The following is a 16,234-nucleotide window of genomic DNA, read 5'->3' as shown; positions in this document are numbered from 1 at the left end:
CCTCTGTTCCCTGATGGAGGGAACGAGACGTTGTGTCGATGAAGTGACACTAAGGGTCACTCTTGGGAGCCCAAGTCACCTTTGATAAAAGGACAATGGGAATTGGTGAACGGGTATAAAGGAGCTGGCGTGCGAACCGCTCATTCAGTTTTGTGAGAAGCTGAGAGAAGGTCCCGGCCATTTCAGTGGGTAGTCCAGCATTGTGGCAGGAGGGACACAACGTCTTGTTCTCTCCATCAGGGAATGGAGGTTACGGAAGTAACCAGGACATTCCCTATCTGTCACTCACTCTATGTTTTGTCGGTGAAGTGACACTAGGGGTCCCCTACAAAAATGCCACAACTAGCTGAACTGGGTTACGTGAACCGGTGGTGCGAAACGGGCAGACTACTTTGTGCCTCGTAGCCAGTGCACCAGGCTGACACGTAACCTCCCCAATGCTGTTATGAGCGTTGAAAGGCCCTTTGCGGACAAGTCGACTGCCCATAAAAAGAACAGTGGCAGGCTAGCCCAGTCTTGCCTTTTCCCTCTTTTTTCGTTTTTCTCCCTGAAAAGAGTGAAAATTTGTCAATCGACTGGGACCACCAGTGTCCACGTCGGGGGAGTGTCACTCCCAAGGGGAAGACCACACCCCGCCCAGAGAGGGGGGTGGGGTATTTTGAGTGGAAATACATCACATGGTCTTGCCGACTCTTTTCGTCAGAAGTATGTCATGTGGAGAATCCTACCCAATGGGGGAGGAGTTTCTACAAACATGGTGACTAAGATCTACATTGCATGGGGTTACCTACAGGGAACCAGCACATGCGGAGCACCTATCCCAGTTAGTTAGCACGTGTAATGAGCCGGCAGCGAGTATCTCCACAAACTCGTCTGCCACAGGACTAGGAGGAAGTCATCTAGGGAACACATCTCGTGAACACTACTGGGAGTCAACAGCGCACGTCTTCAGCTCAGTAGAGGTGAAAGGCACTATACGCAAGCGATACACCCGGACAACTAGCCCCGACTTACCTGCTCATTACTGCTAAGACACTAGATGAAAACGGCTCAAAATGGAGATTGTAGAACCTTGCAAAAGTGTTGGGTATTGCCCAGCCCGCTGCTCTGCAAATGTCTGTTAGAGAAGCGCCACTGATCATGGCCCAGGAGACTGCCACACTCCTGGTAGAATAGGCTCGTAGCCCTGCGGGAGGCAGCACGTGCTGGCTGTGGTATGCCATAGCTATGGCGTCAATGATCTAGTGGGCGGTCCTCTGACTGGAGACAGCACTTCCGTTCTGCTGTCCACTAAAGAAGACAAAGAGCTGCTCAGAGACTCTGAAGCTCTGCGTGCGATCCAAATAGATGCGTAAAGCGTGCACCGGACACAGCAACATTAAGGCTGGGTCTGCCTCCTCCTGGGGCAGCACTTGCAGGTTCACCACCTGATCCCTGAATGGGGTCGTGGGAACCTTGGGCACATAGCCTGGTCGGGGTCTCAAGATCATTTGAGAGTAGCCCTGACCAAACACCAGACACGTTTCGCTGACAGAGAATGCTTGCAGGTCACCTACCGTCTTGATGGAAGTGAGCGCCGTCAGGAGGGCAGTCTTTAAAGAGAGTGCCTTAAGCTCAGCTGATTCTAAAAGCTCAATGGGGGCTCCCCATAGACCTTGAAGGACTACAGAGTGGTCCCATGAGGAAACGAGACGCAGTCTGGAGGGATTAAACCTCCTGGCGCCTCTCAGGAACCTGATGATTAGGTCGTGCTTCCCTAAGGACTTACCGTCCACTGTGTTGTGGTGTGCTGCTATAGCAGCTACATACACCTTCAAGACAGGGGGACAGCCGTCCCTCCAACCTCTCCTACTGGAAGGAAAGCACGGATCCGACTGCGCATCTCTGGGGGTCTTTGCGTCAGGAGGAACACCACTTAGAGAACAGATGCCACTTGAAGGCATACAGGCGCCTCTTAGAGGGAGCCCTAGCCAGAGTGATCGTGTCTATCACGGCGGGTGGTAGGTCACTTAGGTCTTCCGCATCCCGTCCAGGGGCCAGACGTGGAGATTCCAGAGGTCTGGTCATGGGTGCCAGATGGTGTCCCGTCCCTGAGAAAGAAGGTCCTTCCTCAGAGGAATTTCCCGGGGGGGCACTTCATCAATATCATGTGGTAGGGGTGGCGGGAAATATCGATTCTTAGATGCATCACGATGCGGACTTGCACGATTCTGAATCGATTCACAAATGTCAAGCATTGATTTTATGAATGTTTCTTGCTAACGTAATGTTGACGGAACGCAAAAGATGGACCTCGTCTTTTGGCATGCATTTAACACGAGACACAGATGGCTCAGCAGGAAATTCGACTGGCACCCTCGGGAAAAAAAGCAAGTGTATGGAAGCACTTTGGATTCTATGAAGATGAAGGGAAACGTGAGTTGGACAAGAGCCACATTGTATGCAAGTTATGTCAAACTAAAATAAAATATTTTGGAAACACGACAAACCATATTACACGTTTCCACCAAGAGGAAAAAAATAAACTGCCGGTTGTAGCTGCGAACCAGACGACAATCGAGCAAGCAATTTGACAATCGATGTCAAAGCTTCCACCCAGCTCCGAAAAGGCTAAGAGAATTACAAATTCGATTGCAATATTTATTGCCAAGGATTTCCGTCCTTACGCGGTTGTTGAAAACTACGGCTTTTGGTGTATGCTGCACACGTTGGAGCCGAGATACAACATCCAATCTAGTAAATACTGCACTGACACAGTGATCCCCACACTATACAGCGAGATCAAAATCGATGTGATTCGCTAAAGAAAGCAACAAGGATAGCGCTAACCTGTGATGCGTGGACATCCATTGCCACGTAATCGTATGTGACGGAAACTGCACATTTTATCACAGATGAGTGGCAGATATTGTCTCATGTGCTCCAAACAAGAGCAGTTAAAGAATGTACCAGAGGAATGGAAGATCACTATGAAAGATTTAGTTTTAGTAAATGATAATGCATCAAACATGATCATCGCTGCAGAACTGCGCAAATTCCTGCATGTGAAATGCTTTGCACACACGCTAAACTTGGCCTCTCAGCGAGCGCTGAAGTTGCCCACTTTGTCAAGGCTACTAGGGAGGGTGAAACGTAGTACTAAATTTTTTCACCGCAGCACCACTGCAAAACAGCAGCTTGAAGAGAAGCAGGTGCTACTTGGTCTGCCGAAACACAAGCTGAAAACAGACGTGAGCACCAGGTGGAACAGTGCATACGAGATGGTTGACAGGTTTCTGGAGCAACAGCCTGCAGTCTGCGCTGCTTTACTGTCTCCTCAGGTAAGGAGAAGAGAGTCTGACATCTGTACTCTCAGTGAAGCAGACGTCTCAAATGCAGAGGATGTTATCAAGGCTCTGAAGCCAATGAAAGATGCAACTACTCTCATGTCAGAGGAGAGCAGCCCCTCCATCTCTTTGATTGCTCCTTTGCAAGCTCAGCTCATCCACAACACTAAGGACAGTATTGGAGATTCATAATTTGTCCAGGAGATAAAGCAGGCCATCAATAGGGACCTCAGCAAGAGATACTCTAGCGAGCAAGAGAGAAGCACTCTTTTCACAGCCTCTACTCTGGACCCGAAATTTAAGGGCATGCCTTTTCTTTCTGAGGCAGAGAGTGTGGAGACATATCGAAGTGTGCTTGCTGAGGCTGCATCAATAGAGGTAATTCTGCCATTTACTTAATTTAAAATGTCAGTCTGAGCATAAGACATTAAATTTTTTAACTTATCCAATTGACCAAATAACAAATATACCATAATAATAAAAATTTTTTTTATATTGAATAGAACAGGAAAATAGGTATTAATTTTATTATAATGTTTGGATTGAATATACGGACACTGATAATTTATTTTAAAGCCTTTGTGTTTATCTGTTTTTCTCATTGTGTTTAACTACAGCAAGAGGTGAGGGTAGAAGAGGAAAACCCAGAGCACAACACCCCGACCACTGAGGAGGAGCAACACCAAAGCCCTGCTTCCAAAAACAGAATCCAGCAGCAGCCCATGTCCGCCTATGCCAGAGCTGAGGAGGAAGTGGTCAAGTACCGTAGTGTTCCATCACTCCCTCTATCTGAGGAACCTTTCTGATGGTGGAGTAAGAATCAGGAGATGTTTCCTCTGATTTCCAAGTTGGCCAAGAGATACTTATGTATTCCTGGCACTAGTTTCTCTGCAGAAATAGTTTTTTCTACAGCAGGAGATATAGTCACTGCACAGCACCGCACACTTGCATCTGAACATGTTGACCAGCTCCTGTTCTTACACAAGAACTTGCACATCACTAGCTAAACTCATTTGCACCGTCACGCACTGTCGCTTATTTAATATCAATATATGCCATCAATATGCTGTAAACAGACCTGGAAATAAACCCAGAGTCTTACTAAGTTCTACAGAGTTTACTGTAAATAAAAGTGTTTATCAGAAACAAATATATGCATTTCTCTTCATTGTATAACGTCTTGTAAAGCTGAAAACAACTTGCTTCACTACTAGCTTTTGGCAACCTCTGGAGGTTTTTTGGAGGCCACAGATGGACTCCAAATTTATTTTTAGAAAAGTGTAGAAACATCTCAAAGATGATCCAGAGAAATGGGATGTATCTGAGCTACATTTCAAGTGTCATAGCAAAGGGTTTGCATACTTATGTCAATGTGATATTTCAGTTTTTTCTTTTTAATACATTTGTAAAGTTATAAAAATATGGTTTTTGCGTTGTCATTATGGGGTATGGAGTGTAGATTGATGTGAAAAAAATAAAACTTGACTTGATACTACAAGACTATTTAAGTGAACTCAACAAAAGCCATAAGTGATTAAATATGCTGGTAACCAGTTAAAGAATATAAAACCTTCCCTGATTCAAATATATAAATGGTAACACAATATTGTGATGCTGAAAAAAGTCCATGTTTAGTATGGTTTTTTTTGTCTTGTATATATAGGCCTATTTGTTAATGCCCTTTTACAAACCTATACTGTCCTCTCACCTACCTACAATCAGCCTAATTTAATCATTTAATATAAATTCAATCCATTCATTTAAATTAATAGATTTTTTAGCACAGAAAGATTCTAAATTAAAATTCAAAGACAAAGGCTTCTTTAATTTCTCTATTTTTTTTTTTTTATCAATACGAAGTGTTCTAAGGGGCTTAATACCCCACAGATGTGACTGTGTAGTCAGAGTGTTTCTGAAGCAGTGATTTATCCACACATGGAGGCTCGTTACTGGTCTCCGTTCTCGGGCTGAATGTGGCATGTGAGTGGCTATCAGTTCCATATCTTTCTCCTCATCTATTCATTTATTCACTAATCCTTCCCTCTATTATACTCTATGTAAAGCTGAAGAGGAAAGGGGGCTGTTAATCCATGTGTGCTCATTGACTCCAAAAGCCCTGGACCTGTGGTGAGCGGGCGAGAGGATATTCATCTGCCCGACGACGGCATTCCCACTTTTTTTTCTCACTCGCTGATCGTATTCATAAGTGCTTGATTTTCTGAGAGCCTATTCATGAGCAAATTAACTAATTTATTGAAAATATCCCCATACTTAGTTATAATTACATACGTATAAACAAGAGCTCCTTTAAATTAAATGGAGAGAGAGAGAGATGACATAAATAGTGATTTCATTGACAAATGATTGCACAGACTGTGTTTACAGGCACAAGAGAGACAATTTTCTGCCTCAAATTGTGCTGCATTGAAGCCTAATGTAGCAGATTTTGAGGCAGAAATGTAATCTCTCTTCAGTACTGATGAGAAATCCAGCAATACATTGCTCTAGGTATCAACACAGATTTCCAGATTATATTAGATTCTGATTCACAAGCTCTTGATTTGATTCCAATTAATTTGGGTATATTTCAGTTATAATGGCCATTTGCTTGTAACGTATATGAAAGCAATTTGACGATTCTCAATTTCAATTTTGATACCACAACAAAATACTACTTTGAGTATACATTGTTTGAAGTTGTCAAGTAATTATTTAAGACAAGTAAACAGTGATGCCATGTGAGGTTCGGACATGTGAATGGCGAGCTCTGTGCACTTTGCTAGTTTTAACACTATTAATGACATAAACCGGTGAGATTCAGTATATGGTGAAAATCCTGGAAGGGCTCTTTCCGAATCTACTTGACATAACAGGCTACAAGCTGGAAATCAAGCGAGCACACAGAGTTCTAGCCCGGCGATCTGATAAGGGAGTCGGCCCCGATCAAATTTCTAAGATCATCCGATAAAGATCTGGTGTTAGACGAGGCGAGGAGTAAAGGTTTCTTACATATCAAAATGTCAAATGTTAATATGGAGTGGAATGTCAATTTTTTTTAGTTTTTTTGGAAGAATCAAAGCATTTTCTTGTTCCCAGACTTTGCGAATTCGACGAGAGGAACATGATAGATTCAAGGAATGCAAGACATTTTCACATCAACGGAAGGCCGCTTTTGCACTGATGTTCCTGGCTACATTGAGAATAGATGCTAAGGATCACCGTAAAACATTCACATGTCCCCAGCAAGCGATGTCCTTGATAAAGTGAATGGAGTACGTTATTTTGTGGAACTCACGTTGTAGCTAAATGGACAGACACGTTGAACATTTACTTGACTGTTCGAGGAAACTGAGCACCTTTTTTTTCTTTTTGTGCTGGTTCCACCTAGCGGCTGGAGTTTTGTTTTGTGGAGTAACGCTCCTTCGCGATTGTTTTGTTGATGAATCTGCATGTTCTTCATGCTTATGCCTCACATTGGCTGGAGTTTGTTTTGTGGAGTATTTCTTGCAAGACATTGGTGTGATTAGGTCATTTGTTGCACTCATGTAGCAGCCGAACGGACCGGCTCACTTAACATTCGTTTGACTGTCCGAGGAAACTGAGTGCCTTTTTTTGTTTGTTTTTTGTGCTGGTTCTGCCTAGCGGCTGGAGTTTGTTTTTGTGGAATAACACACCTTCAGGACAGTTATATGGATGAATCTACATGTTCTTTGTGTTTACTACGCCTGTTTGGCTGTAGTTTGTTTTATAGATTATCTTTTGTTGTGTAACTCTGTCTCACAAAATTTGTATAGAAACACTGGATTTGAGCAATCCGACAGCAAAGTTGTCTTGGGGGCTCTCAAAGGCATACATGGACAGTTTGAGTTTAGAGGGATGGAAGCCAGTTGGCGCTGTCGTGCGCAGGGTTAATGCACATGTTTTTCTTTTTTCTGTTTGTTTGGTTCTGGGGGAAGTTTGACTGGGGTTTGATTGTTGCACTAATGTTGGAATGTGGTCTTTATAATTTAGTTTTTGACACACAATCTATTTTTTCTCATATGTCAAAATGTCAAAAGTGTTAATATGAGTGGATTGTCCCTCTACACGTGGAATCTGAATGATTTGAGGCACCCCATAAAAAGAATGAAGGTTATTTCTCTTAAGCATAAGAAATATGATATAGAGTTTCTTCAAGAAATGCATCTTTCTCTGGAGGAAGCTGAAAAATTTGTGAAGATATGGCTTGGACATGTTTTCATTAGAGCTGGATCAAGTACGAGCAGGGGAGTCATAACACTGATACAATTCAAATGTCTCAAACAGATTAAAGATAAATTAGGAAGTGTCATTATTGTTTTAGCAGAAATTCAGGGGCAAAGTCTTATTTTGGCTAATATTTAAGCACCTAACTTTGAAGATCAGGGCTTTTTTATAGATATTGAAGGGATGTTGCAAGCCACTGGCACCCCTCATGATATAATATTGGGAGGAGACTTAATCTTTTGATGGACTCAGTCCTTGATCATAGTGAAGCAAAAGTGTGTAAGCCCCAAAGAGCAACATTGACGCTTCACAGGATGTGTAAAAATCTTGGCCTTAGAAATATTTGGAGACTTTTGAACCCATCTGGTAGGGACTATATATTTTTTTCATCAGTCTATAAGATTTATTATAGAATAGATCATTTTTTTTTTATAACTAAGTCCCTCATTTCATCTGATGTTGATTGCTCAGTTGGAAACATTTTAGTCTCAGATCACTCCCTGAAGAGTTTAGTGGTGTTGCCACATATGGAGAAAAGGAAATCATATAGTTGGCACTTTAATGTATACCTTTTGCAAAATCCTGAATTCCAACAAATGTCAAAGGCTGAAATCAATGTTTATATGGAGGCCAACTGGTCCTCTGTATTCTCTGTGGGCGTGGCTTGGGAGGTACCTAAGGCGGTTCTTAGGCGTTGGATCATACAGTATGCCTCATTTACCAAAAAATACAAAGTTGCAGTATTTTGCAAAAGGAATATTAAAAGTGACCTGAAGAGCCGAATGTCATCTGATGGAAGGTGGAATTTTGGCCATTCAGGGCAAGAGAGTCATCTTAGAGTTAGGGGACAAGGCAGAAAAACTTCAGGCTAAACATATACAACAGAGAGAGTATTTTTCTACCATTTCCAAAGTGAAATCTGCTGGTAGTGAAATAGTTACCTCAGCCATTGATATTAATAATGCTTTTAGAGAATTCTATGTTGATCTATATAGTTCCACGTCTTCGTCTACTGATGAGGATATTAGAAATTTTGTGGAACCATTAGACGGCAGAGCAAAACTGACGGCAGAGCAAAACAATTCTATTGAAGCAGGCCCGGTTTAGTCTGATACTTCAAAAGGACAAAGATCCAAGCAAGTGTAAGAGTCACCATCCAATTTCCCTGATTCAGCTAGATGTTAAAATATTGTCAAGAATTTTGGCTAACCGATTAAGTTATGACATCTCTTATACATATAGATTAGGTGGGGTTTATTTGGGGACATAGACCTTCTGATAACATTAGGCATTTCATCAATATCATGTGGTCAGTGGCGAATGATCAGCCTCCGGTCGCTGCCATCTCACTTCACACTGAAAAGGCATTTGATATGGTAGAATGGGATTATCTTTTTAAGATTTTGGAAATGTATGGATTCAGGAATACATTTATTGGTTTGCATTAAGTTACTTTATATACACCCGGTAGCAACGGTACACACAAAGGTATTAATTTCAGGCAGGGTTGCCCTCTTTCCCCATTTTTTTCTGTCTTGCCCTGGAACCATTAACAGCCGCAATAAGATATGAGGATGATTTTCCAGGGGTGGTGGCTTTTTCTTTACGCAGATGATATTTTATTATTCGTCTCTGAATCTACTAGATCTATGCCTTGCCTACACAGAATTACTTATTCCTTTTCTAAGTTCTCGGGATACAGATTTAATTGGTCTAAACCGAAGCTTTGACTCTGACAGCATATTGCCCAGTAATGGCTTTTCAGCCAAGTGCCTTCCTGTGGCCCAAACAGGGCATTAAGTATTTGGGTATTTTATTCCCAGCAAATTTGTGTGAGTTAGTTAGAGTTAATTTTGAACCTTTAATAAAAAGGTTTTCAAGGGAAGTGGGCATGTGGGCTTCATTACATCGATTATTTGGAAGGTTAATGTTATTAAAATTAATTGTATTCCAAAATTCAACTACCTGCTACAGTCTCTCCAAATAGATGTTCCCCTCTCTTATTTTAAGCAATTTGATGGCATAGCGAAGTCCTTCTTTTGGAATGGTTAACATCCCAGATTATATTTCAGTAATTTGCATTGGACGAATGACAATGGTGGGCTAGGCCTACCCAAGATTTTTTTTTAATGAAATTTATTATGCATTCGGTCTCAGAAAATTGGCTCATTGGTCGCTTCCACCATAGAGAGCCATTGCAAAGCCTTTCTATCAAACTAATCTGAGAAGTTAAGTTACACCTCGTTATCTCGCATTTGCACTCAGTATGGACAGAGTGTTTAATTCTGACATTTATTTAAATGTTGCCTCGAGCATATGGCCAAAATGATGTATTAATAAGTCCCCTTTCTGCTGGTCAAAGTGGATTGTGAGGGAGGTTAATACACTCGGTGACCTATATGAGAGTGGAGTGTTGAGAACTGAGGATTCCCAGATCTCAGTTCTTTAGGTAATTACAGCTGTGAAACTTGCTCTGTCCTATTTTTGGGAGTAGCATAAACCCCCCTAAAGTGGCAGATACATAAATTCTACTGGACCCCCTCTAGATTGTATAGGCTTCGTCTTAAAGACACACCAACCTGCTGGTGATGCCAATCAGAAATCGAGACACAACCCATGTTTTTTGGTGGTGTGTAAGATCCAAGAAAGATCCAAGAATGTTGTTTGAAGGTTCAGAGTTTTATGTGTGACGTATTGGGCACTCATATTTCATTTTGCCCCAGACTCTGTATTTTAGGCGATGGGGTGGTCATTAATATAGGGGATAAACACATAAAAAATTGGGTCCTGACCAGTGTTATGATCGGCAGATAGAATGTTTTAAGGGGATGGAAGTCGGATGGAGCGCCCTTGTTTCAGGAGTGGTGCACGGAGATGGGGAGGGTGGCGGCTTTCGAGGAGGAGTCATGTAGAAGGCTGGCGATCTGAGATATATTTAATGGGAAACGGGACAGCTATTTGGCATTTTGGGGGGGTCTCTTGGGGAGGAGCAGTGGAGAGAGAAGCATAGTTTTAAATGTGTGTGATTATTACATATTATATTAATATAATATGTGAGCAACATGTGTGTACATGTTTGTATTTTTGAGAAAATAACAATTATGCATGGTTTTTGAAAAAACTAAATTAAGTCATTGAAATAAGGCCATATAACACATACTAAACATTTGTCCACAAGCCTTTTGAGAACTGGATCTTATAGCCTAGAGTTTCTGCTACAAAATGATGTGAAAACCATCCTGATCACTCATTCATACAAAACAATATATTAATTTTACTTTTGTAAGACACTTTTAGTGTTAGAAAGGTCATATGCAAGGAGGCGTGAATGATCGTGAATATTGATTGTAATTCACACCTGAGGAGACAAAAGACCCCATCCCCTGGGCCTATCAATGAGGAATGTGACAGAAAGATAATGAATGTGGGGGGACTTAATGATCAATATCAAGTTTTAAGTTAAAAGAATAATCAGACTATACATTTTCTTTACATATAGACTTTTCTTTTAAACGGTAGTGTAGATCTATAAGTAGTCTCTTCTGCTCACCAAGGCTGCATTTATTTGATCCAAAATACAGTTAAAAAAAAAAGAAAAAAGTACAATTTAAAAGAACAGTTTTCTATTTGAATATAATGCATACAGTAACATGTTTGGCCAGGGGTGTGCTACAGCATCCACACAAAGCAATAGAAAGTGATCCTTGCACCACACGTCTCTGGGCCAGACTGTTTAGTTGTTGTGAATGAACACCCCCTTGCCGGTTTATGTATGCTACCACAGTTGTGTTGTCTGTTCTGACTAACACATGGTTGACTGAAGGAAACATACAAAGTGTTTCAGAGCTAAAAACACTGTTAATAGCTCCAGATTCTTTATGTGTTTCTCCATTAGGGACGGGGACCACACACCCCACACCGTTCTGCCTTCGAACACCAAGCCCCAACATGTGAGTTATGTGTTTGTCATCACCACCTTTCTTAGAATATCTGGATCCAATGGGGTCCCCTTCCTGAGAGAAAACTGAAACTGCACACATTCCTCTGAAATAATAATTTTGCGGGCGATACAGCGCCCGAGTTGCGCATTCTGTGTCACTGTCCAAGACTGGAATTCCCTCATTCTCAACAGCCCCAGGGGAATAACAGCTACTGCTGATGCCATCAAACCCAGTAACCTCAGACACATACTGTGAGCAATGGATCTCACTCTTTGAAAAAGGGAAATGCAATTGCAAAATGTCTCGAACCTGTACTTTCCGAGAGGTTTGTTTAGGGTTCATAAATCCAGAACAGGGCGGAGACCACACCTTGGGAATTACAAAATACCGGGAATAAAACCCCTGCTGGCTTTCTTCCGGCTGTATAACTCTTGTAACTTTCTTGCTCAACAAAGAGGATATGTCCTCCTCAAAAATTTCACAGCAAATTGCAGTCTGTAACCTTTCTCCACTGTGGATAGGACCCAAGGAGACACTGTGCATATGTGCAAGCTCTCCACTCTAGCCCTAGCCATACTCGCTAACAAGTGCCACCACGGCGCCATATAGTGCTTTGTTTAGGGATTTTTTATTATTACTTTTGTTGTTCAATATTTCCTCGGCCTCGGCCCCTGGCCTGGATGCGAAGGAAAACACACTCTGTGCTTATGAACATTTGCTCCTCTGCCCTCAAACTTAACCACGTGGGTTGAGGGGGGAGAATTATTGACTTGGGCACTGGGGAAAATTGTGCCATCATGATGCTCATATTGAGTGGTGTACTTACTGAACTGGCCACCAAAATGTCTAAACTTGGACCGTCAGCCTCCTTCCAGGTCTCCTAAGCAACCAAATTGGCCCGGTTGAGTCTCAATGGGGCAAACGCGTGGTAAGTTGTGTATGGATCGCGGAGTTTAGCATGAGCCTTCACATGTTGTGAGACACCGTGGTGTCATGCACAGCGAGCCACGTGATAAGATTGACGGTCTCAGAAGCGGAGGCAACCCGGATTGAGGTGAGTAAACGTGACACCATGAGGACCTACTAAAGTATTGTGAATTGGGCATTCCAACATTGTAAAATAAAAACCAACAGTCTCCTTCATTTCCCTGGGGGAGGAAGAGAAGTGTTGAAGGGTGTGGAGCAGAAACCCTAGGTGCTGCTCTCTGTCCCCCTGTGGTGAATGGGTCCTTTTTCTAGGTCACCCACTGCTTCTTGACCCCAAGGGGGTTGGCAGGATGGTGTTTTGCCACGGCGAAAGACTGCTTTCCTTTTGCCTGAGCCGGCTTGTGCTGTAGTGCCATGTTGCTAGGCTGCTGAGGAGGCAGGGGCATGGATTACAGTATTCAGATTACACCTTGAAGTTCACTCGAGTCGGCTGGTATGCATGGGCAGCTGGCTTCCTAGGTAAACAAGCCTAAAACGCCTCTCCAACCTTTTCTCAGATTACACTGTTGACACATGGCTGTGACCATTGTGTCCAGAAAGTCTAGTTTCTCCTTTTTAGAGAGGCTGGACAAGCTGAGCCATAACGCCCTCTCACCCACCACTGATAAACCCTAAACACTGCTACTCCTGCCGCAGCTCTGAACCACCCCACATGGCGTGCAGAGATTCAGATCAATGATTACACAAATCTCCTCCCAAAGTGCTAGGTTAGGAGTGCCTGAGTCCAGCTGATCCCCCATTTCCTCCAGTAACTATGATTGATAGGCTGTAAGGAGAGACGTCACATTAAATGCCCTAACTGCCAGTGCTGATGATTTGTATATTTTCTGAAAAACAGAGGTCGTGAAGCGCAAATTCTTTCCTGGCAGCAAAGCACAAGCTGATGAAAATGCTGCTCGGTGGCCTGGAAGTAGATAATTGGCCACTGATAGCTCTTCGGTTCGCACAGCTAGATGTATCCTGTACATCTAGCCATGCAAATCCCTTCACGGGCACACGGTGAGAAAATGGCTTGTCCCTGTGCCATTTCATCTTGGTGACACAGGTTTGGATGGGTGTGAGACACAATGGCAGTCTCTTGCCATCATATAAATCCCTCTCGGCCCCTTGGCCCACCTGCTGAGACAGCCAGTCTATAGAAAGTCTTGCAGCAGCTCTGCGGCAGACTTCTAAAAGATCCAAATCAACTGGGGTGGGGGATGATTCCCGCTCTGCAGGCTGAATTTGAGGGAAGGATAGCGTCATCCTTCTCTTCGTCATTATCTTCGAGGAGATGGGGGGACAATTCATCGTCATCCTCCCCAGCAGCCCCCTTGAGGGGCTAACCCCCAAAATTCGATCCATTTATCCATCATGTCACCCCAGCTACAGGACACTTGTGGCTCTTTTGCCCTCTCCAACTTGGACTGAAAGGAGAGACATGGGTCCTTGTTGCCTGCTACAGCCACCCTAAGCATCCTTTCTTTTGACTTGGTGGGGAAAGAGGCACATATTGGGCAGCACTCTGGGCTAGAAAAAGCATCTTGGGCACCCCAAACAAGATATACAACAAGGGTGTGAGTCCTTGACTGATATCCACTAGCCACACACACATACGATCCGTCCCTTTTCCCTGTGCTCTCCGGTATTGTAGCTGTGGCCATAAAACCACATTTTTCACCCCCTTCATTCTCTAAACTTTGCCAAAACTTGGTAGTCTATAATCACAGAGCAGTGTAAGATGGCACTCTCAACAACGCACCAAACGTTCTCTTTTGATGTGAAATGAATCGTATCAAAACTGAAAATAAACACAATGAAAACTCGCCTTGACGCGCGGTCATTTACACTCTCGAGAATGAAAACACCCAGCAAAAAGTGAGACTGAACTTATCGCGTTTGCGATGTTAACTCATGGCTTCGTCTATAAACTGTTGGGCAATAAATCCAATAATGCGTCTGATAAGTGCAGCTTCCACAAACTTCACAGGGAAGAGAGTGGGAATGGCGCAGCATCTGGCTGCAGCGATCTATATACGAGAGAGGCGGGAATCCCTGATCGCTACAGTGATTGTTCTGTTTTTCTGACAGACGTGGTCGATTGGTGCTTCCTCAATCGGTCATGCCTGAGGCATTCCCCTTTGTGAGATACCGAACGTATGTTAGAAAGAGAACAGTCAGTACTAAACTAAGAACTATGAAACAAATTACAAGCAATACAATAAATAAAAACAACAGAACAATGATACAAATTAAGAACAAATGTGCTTTAAGGTTTTAACAACAGTGTAGTATACAAGCATTCAGAAATTGAAAATAGTAATGAAATGTTAAATACAACTACTTAAATTACTGCTCTTCACTGAGCAATTATAATACATTAAAAGAATAGTTGACCCAAAAATTGTAATTCTCTCATCATTTACTCGTCCTCATGCCATTCCAAATTTGTACGACTTTGTTTCTTCTGCAGAACACAAATGCAGATTTTTAGAAGAACAACTCAGCACTGCAAGTTCATCTAAGGCAACTGAATGGTGAACAGAACTTTGAAGCCCCAAAAAGCACATAAAGGCTGCTTAAAAGTAATCCATATGACTTCAGTGGCTAAATCCATGTCTTCAGAAGCAATTTATCCAGTTTTGGGTGAGAACAGACCAAAACTTTACCTTTTTTTCACTATAAATCTTGACATCAGCAGTCTCCTTGGCGATCACGATTCCAAGCTCAATTCCATTTCTAGCGCCATCTAGCACTCTGGGCATGCGTCAAGCACTAGGAAGTGTAATTGAGCTTAAAATCATGATTGGGCTTAGAGACTGCAATGGCAAGATGTACAGGAAATAAGGAATAAAATTTTGGGCTGCTCTAACCCAAAAAGAATTAGATTGCTTATAGATTACCTTTATGCTGCCTTGATGAGCTTTTCATTATTCAACATTTTGGTCAACATTCACTTGGATTGTGTGAAAATACAGAGCTTAATTAAATATTCTTCAAAAAAATCTTTGTTTGCGTTCAAAACATAATTGACTGTTTCTACATAAATACATTACTAAGACTGTATTTGTAAGTGTATTTTGCCATTTAGAGGCGTATCTGCAATACTGCAACTCTGTAAGCGCAGAGCACACACGCACATAAGCGCACACATAAGCCGCATGTCAGTAAGTCAAACAGCACAGGTATCATATTGAGGAAATAGAAAGAGATCAAGATTCTCATTATTTGTGTAGATTCTCTCTCATCTTTATTTTCCTTTTGGCCAGAGGTTGTCTGCCTGGTTGAACACGTATGTTGTAATTAGCAAAAGATCAATCTTGTGATTTTAAGAATCGATAGATAACCTGAATGTTCAAATGAAGATGGCATTTAATCTGAAAATCTATATTTTTACCCAGCTCTTCACAATAATACAATTAGAATTTTCATGCAAGTCTGAGAAGAAAACATGCTTTAAATATTACAGCAGGAAGTTTCCTTCTTCCTCTGTTTAACTCCCGGCTCGACCTTCACACTCTCTCCTCCCGGCTATGTGCTAAAACAAACAAACAAACACACTAACCAACTTCAAACATTTACTCACCCATCTCTTGATAAAAGTATCCATTCTTGGCTATCCCTGAGGAGGGAGCCTCTGAAAGACAAAATGAAAAAAAAAAGTGTGTTTGAGTGTGTAAATGTGCGTGTGCCTGTTTAAAAAAACATGATGAGTAAATATGTGTTTCTTATTATAACAGTATGGGAGGTAAATTG

The 16,234-nt window shown here is 42.2% G+C and overlaps 1 protein-coding gene across 5 annotated transcripts in view; it reads right to left on the bottom strand.

Moving 5' to 3' along the window:
* LOC127617714 (solute carrier family 4 member 11-like) overlaps positions 1-16,234 on the bottom strand; it is a 112,161-nt gene that overhangs the window by 51,516 nt on the left and 44,411 nt on the right. For 4 of the 5 annotated variants that reach the window (XM_052089775.1, XM_052089779.1, XM_052089776.1 and 1 more), the window contains exon 2: positions 16,065-16,115. The exons of the other annotated variant lie outside the window; for it this stretch is intronic. In XM_052089775.1, the coding sequence (XP_051945735.1) occupies positions 16,065-16,115 (51 nt within the window). The remainder of the gene's footprint in view (positions 1-16,064; positions 16,116-16,234) is intronic. 5 annotated transcript variants of the gene reach the window in all.

The sequence above is a fragment of the Xyrauchen texanus genome, chromosome 24 (genome assembly GCF_025860055.1).
Source record: "Xyrauchen texanus isolate HMW12.3.18 chromosome 24, RBS_HiC_50CHRs, whole genome shotgun sequence".
Taxonomy (NCBI): Eukaryota; Metazoa; Chordata; class Actinopteri; order Cypriniformes; family Catostomidae; genus Xyrauchen; species Xyrauchen texanus.
This window is presented reverse-complemented; position numbering and strand designations above follow the sequence as displayed.